The 13,102-nt window shown below is 43.2% G+C and overlaps 1 protein-coding gene across 5 annotated transcripts in view; it reads right to left on the bottom strand.

Annotated features, from left to right (window-relative positions):
• LOC308243371 (tubulin alpha-8 chain) overlaps positions 1-11,819 on the bottom strand; it is a 68,485-nt gene extending 56,666 nt beyond the window's left edge. For 2 of the 5 annotated variants that reach the window (XM_080658671.1, XM_080658673.1), the window contains exons 1-4: positions 11,226-11,819; positions 9,668-9,808; positions 8,916-9,211; positions 7,110-7,253 (exon numbers count right to left, since the gene is read on the bottom strand). In XM_080658671.1, the coding sequence (XP_080514797.1) occupies positions 7,110-7,253; positions 8,916-9,211; positions 9,668-9,808; positions 11,226-11,455 (811 nt within the window). In that variant the 5' untranslated portion in view covers positions 11,456-11,819. Of the gene's footprint in view, positions 1-1,668; positions 4,502-7,109; positions 7,254-8,915; positions 9,212-9,667; positions 9,809-11,225 lie in introns of those variants that run through there. The other 3 variants (XM_080658680.1, XM_080658679.1, XM_080658674.1) reach the window with 3 other exon arrangements.
• Positions 11,820-13,102: the final 1,283 nt, after the last annotated feature.

Here is a 13,102-nt window from a genome sequence, read left to right as displayed (position 1 = left end):
TATCTTAAACTCGGGGGTTATGTGCTTCTAAGCTTAGGAAAGGGTAGAGAGCTTTTAATATGGTAAAAAAGGGAATGGGCATGGGGCTTATACACTGTGATCCAACCACACAATGGAATACCTCACAGCTAGTAAGAATGAGACAATTCTACATGAGCTGATAAGAAACAGTCTACCCAAAATTAACTTTTTAAAAGTGTGACAGAGTGCATAATGTGCATAGTATCCAATCATCTATGTAAGAGAAAGAAAAGCTTAATTTCAGAGATTAGCTCTGGAAGGGTAAACAAACTGACAACAGTGGAGGACTCTGGGTAGGAAACTGGGGGATATGGAATGGAGGTAGAAAAAAAAATACTTTCTTTCTATGAATACCCTTTTGAAACTTTTGAATTCTGTACCATATTTTTTTAATATATGTTTATTGATTTCAGAGAAAGGAAGGGAAGGGAGAAAGAGAAACATCAATGATAAGAGAGAATCACTGATCAGCTGCCTCCTGCACGCCCCCCACTGGGGATTGAGTCTGCAACTCGGGCATGTGCCCCAACCGGGAATTGAACGGTGGCCTCGTGGTTCATAGGTCGACGCTCATCCATATGGTACAGGTGGACTGTACCATATATTTTTCAATATATTTTTAAACAGTCTACATATACTTCATAGGTAGGATCTCAATTACTAATCCAAAGTGAGGTATGAACTCAGTCACAGATGAGAACACTAAGGCTGAGAGAGGTTTGATCACTTTTCAACAGTCACACAACCAGAAAGTGGTGGAATGAGGATCCAAACCTGACTCTTAAACATGGCATTGACCATACTTCCCAGCTTCAACGAACTCACGGTTCCTGGAGGCAACAAAAATGTCACAACTATGAGGCCATGGAGTCACTTCCACAGAAAGGACATGAAATAGGGGCTGGAAGCAGGGGCATTAACACATACATGCAATAGAATGGAGATCACCTGCACAAAGCTATAAACTACTTTTTGGTCCCTTCTAACCCCTTTCTAGAAGCAGAACCCTACATCCTCCACTAGCACTATCTGTTTTACTGCCCCCCTACTTCCACCCATGATTGCCCACAGTAGCCTAATTTCTCCTCCCCACCCCATGCCATCTTCCCCAGCCTCCCATCTGACCACAGAAAAGTATTACCCATTCTGGCTCTCCTCAGCATACCTAAATTTTAAAATATCTGTTCTATGTTATATTCTCTCAGAACCATGTAGAACTAATCAACTAGCTCTAGCAGAAGTTACCCCTCCCAGGTACACCTGCATATTAATTAACAGTGAGCATCAGCCAAAGAGCAAGTGATTTTAGGGAAGTGAGGCAGAATCACGGTGCAGTGCAAGGAACACTAGGCTTGAGGGTCATGTGTCCTTGGTCTTATTCAGCCTATGTGACTTGGGGCAAATCAATTCACCTCTCTGAGTCTCAACTTCCTTAACTTACATTAAAAAAAAAAGGTGCTATAACAGTTGATCTTTCCATCCTGCAATATTCCACCATACAATGCTGCTTTTCTAAGTTCCATCCCCTCTGAACTTGATGTACTAGGTGTGTTGAACTGTACTGTCTGAGAAAAATATAATGTAAGCCACATGTAATTTTAAACATTCTAGTAGCCCCACAAAAAAAGTAAAAAGAAACAGTGAAAATAATTTTAATAATAGATTTTTATTTAACCCAATATTTCCAAAACATTATCATTTCAACATGCAATCAATATAAAAATTGAGTTTCCATTCTTTTTTTAGTACTAAGTCTACAAAAGTTAGTGTGTATTGTACATTTAAAGAACATATTGATTTGGACCAGCCACATTTCAAATGCTCAAGAGCCACACATGACTAATGGCTACCATACTGGCAGCACAGGTATAAGTCTAAGAGGAAGTCCTCCTTTCACTCCTGACCTTGTTAAGCCCAGAGCTGAAGACTGACATGAGTGCTAGCCTGCATCCTGAGAAAAATCAAAATCATCAGAGAAGTTCTGGTCTGAGTTCCTTCTCTGACTAGGAAGGTAGGAGGGCAGAGTTCAGGACAAACACAAAATAGAGAACCTAGGAGGCTGCAAGAACAATAATGGGGAACTTCAGGGAGAGACAAAAAATGAGTTGGGCATGGTCAGGTCTTCTTTATACTCAAGGTTTTCACAATACAAACCCCAAAAGCACACAGAGCTCCTATCATATCAGTTATATCAACTCATTCCTTTAAATATGTCTGAACACCTAACTCCTAGGCACTTGGCTGGGCAATGGAGATGCAGTTACCCTTCAGGAGAGCTCTCACTTGGGTCAGGATGACATGTTAAACACTTCATAAGTAGGATCTCAATTATTCATTCCAAGTGAGATAAGAACTCACTTATAAATGAGAACATTGAGGCTGAGAGAGGTTCGATCACTTTTCAACAGTCACACAACCAGAGAGTAGTGGAATGAGGATCCAAACCTGACTCTGAAACATGGCATTGACCATACTTCCCAGCTTTAAAGATCTCATGGTCCTGGAGGCAACAAAAAATGTCACAGCTATGAGTCCACGGAGTCACTACCACAGAAAGGACATGAAATAGGGGCTGGAAGTAGGGGACATTAAGAAAAGATTCCCAGGGGTAACCTTGTGTGAGTCTGGAAGGTTGAAGAGCTCATCAGGTGTAAAGGGGGGAGGGAAATGGACCTTCCACAGAGAACAGCAGAAGTGTGAAGGAGCATGCAGTGTTCAGAAAACTAGTTGGTGGGGCAGCTAGAGGGCAGTGTGCATAAGAAATAGAGGCCCCATATTAAAGTGGAAGTGTGAGCCAAAACCAGTGCATAAGGGGCCTGAAATTCCATGAGGAAGAATGTAGGTTTTATCCTATGGGCCATGGGAAACCTTAAAAATTTTGTCTAGGGTAGTGAACAGGACCAGATTTTCATTTTAAGAAATCATTCTAAAGGAGAGATCTCAAAGCTTATCTGTCTCCCTTCCTCTCCTAGGGTTGTTAACTCTATTAAAAGTCCATGTGTAAAGGCTAAGATTTGTTTCCTAGAGTTGGATCACATCTAGAGACTTATCTCCCAATGACCTGTGAAGTTTACTTACTCTACCCATGTTACTAAACAGAAGTTGTTGACTTGCAATTCTTGAAAATCAACGCACAAAAAGCAAAAAGCACCTCCTTTATTCTTGGCATCAGCACTGACAGAGTTCCTGGCAGAGGATGGTTTGCTTGGCCAGCTCCTGCTGGAAAACCTTGCATAATCTTGATGGCACAGTAGTATTTTACATTTACTTGCACAGAAACACGTAAGATTCTTGTGGCCAGTGACAGAAAATGCTGAAATATTTTCAGTTGCTCAAATTCTGAGACTCCAAATCTCCTCCCTCTAACAAGGAATAAATTGTTCACTGCCTGCAAATCCCATGTCTCCCTTCTCCCCAGCCCTCTACGCACATCCCTTCCAGCTCCCCTGATTACCCAGTTCCATTTTCAGATCATCAGCCTCTAAGGGTTGGCCTACTTTTCAAGGCCACAACAAGCAGAAAAACATCTGCATTATACAAATAATAAATTATAATTAGAATAGGATATAGAAAGGGGGAAACCAGCAAGTGTCTACCAGAAAGCAAGGATTCAGGCAGAACTGGTGAATAAGCCATTAGACAAAGCACAAAAATACTACTGCATGGCAGGGGAAGGGCTTGACAAGAGGGAAAGAGACGGCAGCAATAATGAGTGTAACAAAACAGGGGCTGGCCACCGACCGCCTGGAAAACTGAGCTGAAGCCCAAGAAGCACCAAGCAAGATCACTTTACCCAGTGAGAAGAGCGAAGCAGACTCATTTTGTTTTCAGTTATCACCTGGGTGGTTCTGAAAGTCATGCCCTGGTCTGAATAGAGATTGGGCCCAGGCTGTTTCGAGTCCATTGCAAAACCATGGAAATTGTGTACAGATAAACAATCAGGCCAGAACCATGAAGAGGAGCATAAGAGAGAAAAGAAGAGGCCCTCTCAGGTGGCACTCTGTCTAACTAAAGGCCTGGTCCAAGGGTAAGATGTTCAAGGGCTTCATTCACACCATGACTAAAAAATCAACCCCTTGCCTTTGCCAAGAAGATGGAATGTTTCATAGACACACTCTCCATTCCCAAACTCCTCCTTAACAAAGCATCTCTGGGTATAAGAGGGAACTGTTCTGGAGGACTTGTGCCCTTTGGCCCCACTTTGTTTCCATATGACCTGACACCAGTCAAGACAGTTCATGTGATTAGATTAGCTCTTCCTAGAATTATGCTGGCCCCACTCCCATAGGGGCCCAGCCAGCAACAGGAAATTGGTGCCATGGATGAGTTATTCTGCTGTGGGGAGTGGAGAGGCTGAGGTGAATGGGAAAGACCACTCAGTCACGGATGGAGAGCTAGTAGAGAGAAGAAAACATAGCCTCCCGGATCCAATGGAAGAGCTGAGCCAGCTTGCAGAGGAAGGGCAGGGAAGAAGGAGATGCTGCAGGGAAAAGAATATTATTGTCAATGTACCTTCCTTCACTCCCCTCCTCTTCACTTAGTCCCATTTCCCATCCCTCAGGAACTCTACCAACTTGGGAACATAAGGATTCTTTTGGAAGCATATTTTGATGCTTAATGTTATTTCCTCAACAATAAAGAATTCCACTTTCTCTAGGACATATTCTCTGAAATATACTTTCTTCACTTGGATTACAATGATCTTAAATTTGCGGAGAAAAAGATTCAAATATATTATGTTTTATCTTTTTTAAAAAATATATTTTATTGATTTTTTACAGAGAGGAAGGGAGAGGGAGAGATAGTTAGAAACATCGATGAGAGAGAAACATCAATCAGCTGCCTCCTGCATACCACCCACTGGGGATGTGCCCGCAACCAAGGTACATGCCCTTGACTGGAATCGAACTGGGACCCTTCAGTCCGCAGGCCGACGCTCTATCCACTGAGCCAAACCAGTCAGGGCTGTTTTACCTTTTTGACAACCAAAAAACAGCTAATGTGACTGCTTCTGGTGAGTTGAATTTGGGAAGAGACTTTTACTACAATTCATTTCTATATCTTTTAAATTTGGAGCCATGTGACAGTATTACCTATTTTTATCATATTAAATACACTGAAATTAAAGCAAAATTCACCTCTTTGGACTTAAAGCTGAGTTGGTTTGTTTTTCATTATTTGAATTCCTGATTTGTTTTTAATTTTTTAAATTTATTTTAGATAGAGGAAGGAAGAGAGAGAGAGAGAGAGAAACATTGATCAGTTGCCTCCTGAGCGTGCCTGGGGATCAAACCCTCAACCTGGGTATGTATCTTGACCGACAATCAAACCTGCCACCTTTCAGTATGCTCCAACCAACGAGCCACACCAGCCAGGGCTGAATTCCTGATATTTTAACTGATTTTTTTTTTCTTTCTTGAAAAGGAAAATGTTATTTTTTAAGAAAGCTATTGACAGACTACCTTCTGTATATCCTTTCTATGGAGGTCAAATTGCAGCCCATTCATGAGTCCTCCTTTCCCATAACACCACCACTATAATGAGTCATGACTACCACTGAAGGTCAGGACCATCAGCCAGGGCACTTCTGAAGAAGTCTGAGCAGCTTTGCGAACAGCAAGCTCAAATGGCCTCTTGCCATCTGCACTTAGGAGACCAGGGTTTATGAAATGAAAGGGCTTAAAAAAACATAAAAATTTTCCTAAATTTTTATCAAGTCTCTGGAACAATGGAGAAAGTCAGAGGATAGTGTCTGCCATGATGAAGTAACTGCTTGAGCTAAAGCCAACCCATGGACAGATAAGGGTGAAGGCCTGGGGAGGGGGTGGGAGCAGGACACAGTGGGTCAATAAAGATAAATTTTTAAAAAGTCAGAGGATAGATAAGAATGAATACAAACTATCTTAGCTTACCTGAGGCTAACTAGTGATTCTTTTCCAAAGTATACAGAGCTATTCGGAGGGAATTCCTGCTCAGTGTTCAGCAAAGGGGTGAAAAAGACAACTTTGAGCAATACAAAAAAAAAAAAAAGCTCACTGAATTAGAGAAAGGGAAATGGGGGAAATGGAAACCTAAAAATTAAATAAAAAACTGGCAGTTTGAAAGACAAATTGTGTGTGTGATCCTGGGCTAGTAACTTTTCTCTGTGGTTCTCAAGTTTCTCAATCCGAAAAGAAAGAAAAAAGAAATAAAAGTACTGGAATAAGGGTTTCCAGTTTTTCCTTCAGTTTTGAAAATTATATAATTGTATTCTAAGTCTAAATTCATGAGAAGAGTAGAGATTAGACATAACTCACATAGAGGAAAAAAAATCTAAAAGCGTGAACTCCTATCCTTTGGCCCAGTGCTTACATGTCTGAGGAATTAATCCTCAGGAAATAACCAAGGTTGTTCCCAAATAGTACTTAGGGAGCTCAAGTCTGCTTTACAGCACTGCAGAAAACAGAATACGAAATAATCAAAATGTTCTGCAATGGGGAGTTGTTAAAATCAATTATGGACTTTCTGTAAATTGGAATATTATTTAGCCATTTAAGGCCATGTTTCAAAAAATACTTATCATATGCAAAATTTACTTATATCCACATATGTCTATACATAGAAAAAACGCTGAAAGTATAACCATTATAATAGCAGACTTACAGGTGATTTGTTCTCTTCTTTACATTTTCCTATTTTCCACATTTTTAAATGTATAAGTATTTCATTTACAATTTAATATGTTTTAAATTAACACAGTTTTTTAAACATGTGATGAGGAAGATTTTTTTTTTTAACTCTGAGGTTCTATTCAGAGTTCAATCCTGCATAAAGTACATGATAAAGTAGATGATAATGACTCAAACTCAATGTTCAAGAATCAGCAGGGTAGACTTTTTCTAGACTGCTCTCATAGACCACAGCACTAGTCTCTCCTAGGTGGGCTGGGCCAGCTCCTGCTCAGGTCCAGCAATTCTTCCTTATAGAAGAGACTCAAAGAAATGGCACAAGAGGTACCTCCATCCCCAAGAGGGCTCCCACAGGCCCAGCCCTTGTCAACTGCCCCTTCTCCAGGAAGGGTAGAAGGAGAGGTAGGCTTCATCACTCACCTGGATCAAACCTCACCACCAAGAGGCAGAGAATCAAGGTGGCCAGGAGGCTCTTTTTGAAGGGCAGGGAAACGAAGTGGCTCACTGCAGAGTCCCAAAGCCGGCGAAGCAACATCAGTAGTGACAGAAACTTGTGGGAGGAGTCTGGTCAGGGAGACAGAGCATAACTGTAAGGTAAGTCACAGGAACCAGATTCCCTAAATCTGAGCTTTGAGCTTGATTATAAGAGTTGAATAAAAGGTAATTTTATAACTCATGTAATTCATTAAGTGGTTCTAAAGGAGATTCCGAAGCTCCAACAATGTTTTAAGGACTATATCACCAGACTATCATTTCCTTAGGGGAGGACTTTGACAGACCACATCTACTCAGTTAGGAAAATCTGGCATATTTGGTGTTTTTCTAAATATCATATTTTATAACATTATTTATATTTTAGCCTAAGATATATGCATAGAGTTACGCAGAACAATACGTCTTGATTATCACAATAATGCAGGAAAATGAAGGGCACTTACCACACATAGTGAAGAATTCAAAGGTCCTGGATTATGAATATAAACATGAACATTACCAACCTAAGAACAAGTGGTGCCCAGTCCTGATAGAACACTCTGAATTTGCCATCAAACCCCTTTCTGCCCCCTCCTCCCCATGGGTGGAGGGGCAGAGGGCTTGGGGGGCCATAGGTAATCCCTGAAGCCAACATGTCCTGTTTGCAAAAAAGTGATCCTGTCTCAGCAGGTTCATGCTCTTTAGCGCGCGCGCGCACACACACACACACACACACACACACGCATACACAACAACACTTAAGACAACAGTATTACAGTCTTCAGCTGCAGGAGAAGACTCTTGTGGGGGGAAAAAAGGGACTCAACCTATTCTATATATTATGACCAATACATTAGAAACCACCAAGAGCGGGGAGGGGGGACTGAAATTCATGATAAAGAACAATTTCCTTACAGAACTGCCATTGATAAAATGAGCTGCTTTAGAAGATAGTGAATTTCTGCACTTAAACGTATTTATGTACAGTCTAGAAGTCTAGATCACTCAAGGAAAAGGAGATGAAAAGGATTAAAGAACCAGGGGAAGGGTCTGGAGTAGAGGAACCTTTAAGTCCCTTTGTAACAAATCAACACCCAAACCCACCCCTTTGCAGGTTCCTCTTGTATGATGCTAGCCTGGTGTGTGGTGTTGAGTCCTGAAGTGGTTTCTCTACAGAAGCCAGTTTCTAAATCTGCACTCTAATGTGCAGAGGTGGGCTGTCCATGAAGGGGGTGGACATCAATCACTGGAAAAGACACCCAAGAGGTCTGGTGAGTGAGGCAGATGGGAGATTGAGCAGAGGCACCCTAACTGAAGATAAGTAATTTTTACCTCATAAGTCAAGTTACCAAGTTATCATGTTAGTTTCTCATTATCTTTTGGCTATCCCCAAGCATACCTCAGCTGTGTCTACATTTGCACTAGCATTTAAAGGAATAACATCCTACCTAGCCCAGTATAGTACAGGCAAGAGATCTAATGAGAGGACCCCAAGGAGATGGTGACTTTTAGGAGAAAAGAATCAAGGTCTTGAGACCCAGCAACACATTCCCATATGAAGATTTTCTTTCCACTACCAACTTCAGCATGTCTGGACTTTCTAAGCAACTCAACCGGTTTCCGATTGTGATTTGGGAGTTACTCATAGAAAGAATTGCTCCCAAGCTCCCAGGAATGTCATGATGGACCCCAAGGTCCAGAGGAAAGCCCACAACTACACTTTAAAGAAGCCACAGAAGGATAATATCCTACCTTCCTGGTTTAGCTTCTGGTCCTCCTCAGAGTCAGAGTGTTCATGTTTCTGCCGTTGCCTTGCTATGCTGATGACCTGGAGTACATCCAGCCGCTGCTCCTCACTGAAGGCTGCAGAGCCCACCACTAGCTTCTCAGCCTCCGACAAGCAGCCCAGAGGCAGTAGCACCTGCTGCAGGTAAAGTTCTGCCAAGGCTCTGTATTCTGGAAGGCCCTGATTGTCTGGGTCTTGGATCCAGGCACTGGCCGCTTCCAGCATGGCTCCAGGCTCTTGCATTTTGCTGTATAAAAGAACACTGCAGCCCAAAATAATACAATCCCCCCCCCCCAAAAAAAAAAAAAAAAAAACAACGAACAGTCAGTGTTCCACAGTTGGTTCATTCTCATGACCACTATACTCTCTTATCCAACTCCTCCCCTGTGTCCTCCAGCCCTTCCTTATGGAATGCTGACATTGAAAGAATTAGGAATTCCTAGAAAGTAGAAAAAGTTCTCTTCCACTATGACACTCCACTCTGTCATCCCATTTTACATCTCCTATTCCCAGTATCCTCTACTCTTCCTCTTTCCTTTGACCCACTCCTAAATCCCTCCTTCCTCATCCTTTAGTGCTGTTTTGAGGTCTGAAAAAAAAATCAGATTTGGAGGAAAATAGTAGGGAATGTGGAAGAGGAGATATTAGGCACTGATTCAGAAGAGAACAAAAGTCTTCATTTCTGGAATGATCCAATGAGTCAGTAACAAGGACCTACCACAGCTCCAGGACTTTGGGGGGTAGCTTTTCAGGGACCTGGTAATACTGAAGAACCCAGGAAATAACTTCCCGCCACCGATCCATTTCTGCCAGGGCCTGGATCCCCACAACACACAGGGAGCATTTCACCTCTAAGGAACTGTCAGCAGAAAAACCAACTCAGGTTTAGAAGCAGTCCCCCTCCATTTCCATTCACACCTCCACCCTGGGACTGTTCTTCCCCACCTTCCAATTTAGCAGCCATCACTTCCATCCTCCCCATTAGTATTCAAAGTGTCCTCACAATTACAATTGGTCTAATAGGCCCCAATGTAGAGAAAACTGCCCATTCTCCTAGAAATGAAAAGTTCCTATAAACCTCCTAGAGGCAAATCAACTCTTGCCCAACATCTATTTTTTAAAAATATATTTTTATTGATTTCAGAGAGGAAGGAAGAGGGAGAGAGAGATAGAAACATCAATGATGAAAGAGAATCCTTGATTGGCTGCCTCCTGCACGCCCCCCACTGGGGATGAGCCCACAACCCGGGGATGTGCCCTTGGCGGGAATCAAACCTGGACCCTTCAGTCTGTAGGCAGAGGCTCTATCCACTGAGCCAAACCGGCTAGGGCAGTGGTCGGCAAACTGCGGCTTGTGAGCCACATGCGGCTCTTTGGCTCCTTGAGTGTGGCTCTTCCACAAAATACCATGGCCTAGGCGAGTCTATTTTGAAGAAGTGGCTTTAGAAGAAGTTTAAGTTTAAAAAATTTGGCTCTCAAAAGAAATTTCAATCATTGTACTGTTGATATTTGGCTCTGTTGACTAATGAGTTTGCCGACCACTGGTTGCCCAACATCTTTGTATGCAGGTGTACTTTCCCCTTTGTATGCCAGAAAGAGAAAAGTACACCTGCAACACAGGTTTGTAGGTGGAAAGAGAGCTGGAACTAACAGTCTGTGTGAAGAAATGGGCATGGAGCCTGAGTGTGGTATAGGGAATCCACTGGCGTTAGTGCCAGCCAATGAGGTACCTCCAGGCACCAGGAATCACAGTCTTCAGCTTTTACTGTAACAAGCCCCCATACAACCCCTAAAATCACAACCAGGGCTCCTCAGCTTTGACTATTCTACCCACCACCTAATGTGTGATCTAATCCAATTTTACAACCCACAGAGAAATGATGTCCTCAAGTTCCAGAAGAGGCTAGCAGCATTCATTAGAAAAGGCAGTGGAGGGCAAGGTTTTTCTCTAGGTTGATTCTTTAATCCAGCTCTTCAGCAGGACCAGAACCCTATTCCCACTCATCAGCCAAGGCCAGACGTGAACAACTTAGGGAGTGTACCTAGGAAAGGACTGAGCCTGCTTATGGAAATAATTTAATACAATACACATTCTATCTTCCCAACACGCCATCACACTGGAGCAGGGAGCAAAGAATTGGCTAAGCTCTGTTCAGGGGCTCAGTTTTCTCCTCTATAGAATAGGCACATCAGCCTGTTAGAGGCTTCCTGTGTACATTCTGGGAATGACAGGTTCCCGAAATGCTGATCCCTCCCCAGGCAAGCCCCGCACGTACTTGCCCACAGGCCCGTCAGCCAGGGCGTAGCTGCTCAGGCTCTGGCCGGCTCGCTCGCAGGTGTGCAGCGCCTCCCGGAAGTCCAGGTGCACCACTAAGTGATCGGCCGCCTCCTCCAGTAGAGCCTCGGCCGCCGCCGGCGACAGGACGACGCGCACCGTTTCGCTGCCGCTTAGGGCACCCCCGACCCCCCTAAGTGGGGCTGCAGCTGTGGACGGGTCACTCTTCATAGCAGCCTGGTTCGAGGCCTGTCTCTACAGACGTCCACGTGGCCCCTCTCCGGGGCTCCAGGAGAGCCCTATTCGGCCTGGGAGAAGTGGGCAGTCCTCACAGCCTTGTCCACAACCCTTCACGAGGCCGAGTCCTGGACAAGGAAAAGAAAGGGGCTATATTCTAAGGCTAAAGCTAGGCTCGCCCGGCACCTGGGGAACCAGTTTACATCGATGTGGAGAACGGCTGCGTGCCTCAAGTACCTGGCCTAGCTTCTCTGTCCCCACAACGTGTACGGATGCACCTAAGCCCTGGGAGAATGCGAGTGTATGCTACTTCCGAAGAACAGAGCCAGTCACCCAAGGAATAAACGATATCTTTCCTGTTCTCGCGACTCTGCAGCATGGTTTTGGCGGCGCGCGGGACTCTGGGAGTTGTAGTTTTCCGGCCCTCGGCTCCAGCTCTAGTAATGCAAATGGGCAGATTCGGACTACAACCACCATCATGCCGCGCTCCCCAAAACAGGCACTGTCCCAGGAGAAAACAAAGTGACAGCAGTGCTTTGAGGCCAGAAATATCAAAGGTGAGGTTATGTTCAGAGATGAGTTGGCCCCCTTACTAACCAGACCTAGAAGAGGCCAGACAGAAGAAATTCCGGTAAGGAAATGGAGCTAATTCACTCTTCTGAGCATTTGTAGGAATAGCAATTAGGGCAGACCAAGAAAGGCACTGAAAGGAAACAACAGCTTGTACCGCCTTCCCAGGCCCAGCTCACATTTATCCAGTACTTGAGTGCCTGGCACTATGTTAAGCGCTTTGCGTGCAATCTTATTTAATTCTTCCCTCAGAACAACGGTTATCTCTACAGGAGATGAAATTGGAGCTTATTTAAATAATTTGCTCAGGTTACACAATTAGTGACAAAAATGGCGTCAATCCACTGCTCTTTTGGCTCAAAGGCACATATTTAAGCACTAGTCTGTTCCGCAGGATGAATAAATCTATGCTTTCTATTTAGGGAATTCACGTTCATCACACAAGCAAGTTTATACAAAGCTTGAGCCTTCATTGTGTCACATAAAATAAGAGATACTGTGTGTAATGCAATTTACAATAAAGTTCCAGAGCAGAGCAAGTATTCAATAAATTATAGCTATAATAATTATTATTAAACAATTTTACACAGATATGTAAAATCAAATTTATTTATATTCTGTACTTCACTCAAACTTTGCCTGCCTCCAAACTTCATAATAAGCCCTCTCCGCTTTAATTTCTCCCCAGTTTCTTACCTTTTGAACTCTCTCCAAACTTCTTTGGAATTCTTTTGAAACAGGAATTTTAGAGGAATATAGGCAGGCTTCGGGAATTTTTAGAATTGGGGTCCATGGAAAAAATCTTAGGGCTACAGACTGGGAGAAGATACATCTCCATAACACAAGGAAGCCAGCTGCAGTTACATTTCCATAAGACAAGGAAGCAGCAGGTACATTTCCATAACACAAGAAAACCTGGTGCAGGGAGCAGCAACAGTTGCATTTACATAAGACAAAGGAGCTAGTCTATATTTACAAAAAGGTCTATATTTACAAAATAAAGAAGAAGGAAGAAAGCCCAGAAAGAAAAGAATGAGGAAGGAGGGCATTACATGGCGCATGTGGTTGACC

Source organism: Plecotus auritus, assembly GCF_963455305.1.
Source record: "Plecotus auritus genome assembly, chromosome: 3".
Lineage (NCBI taxonomy): Eukaryota > Metazoa > Chordata > Mammalia > Chiroptera > Vespertilionidae > Plecotus > Plecotus auritus.
Note: the sequence above shows the minus strand (reverse complement) of the source record. Positions and strands in the feature narration are given on the sequence as shown.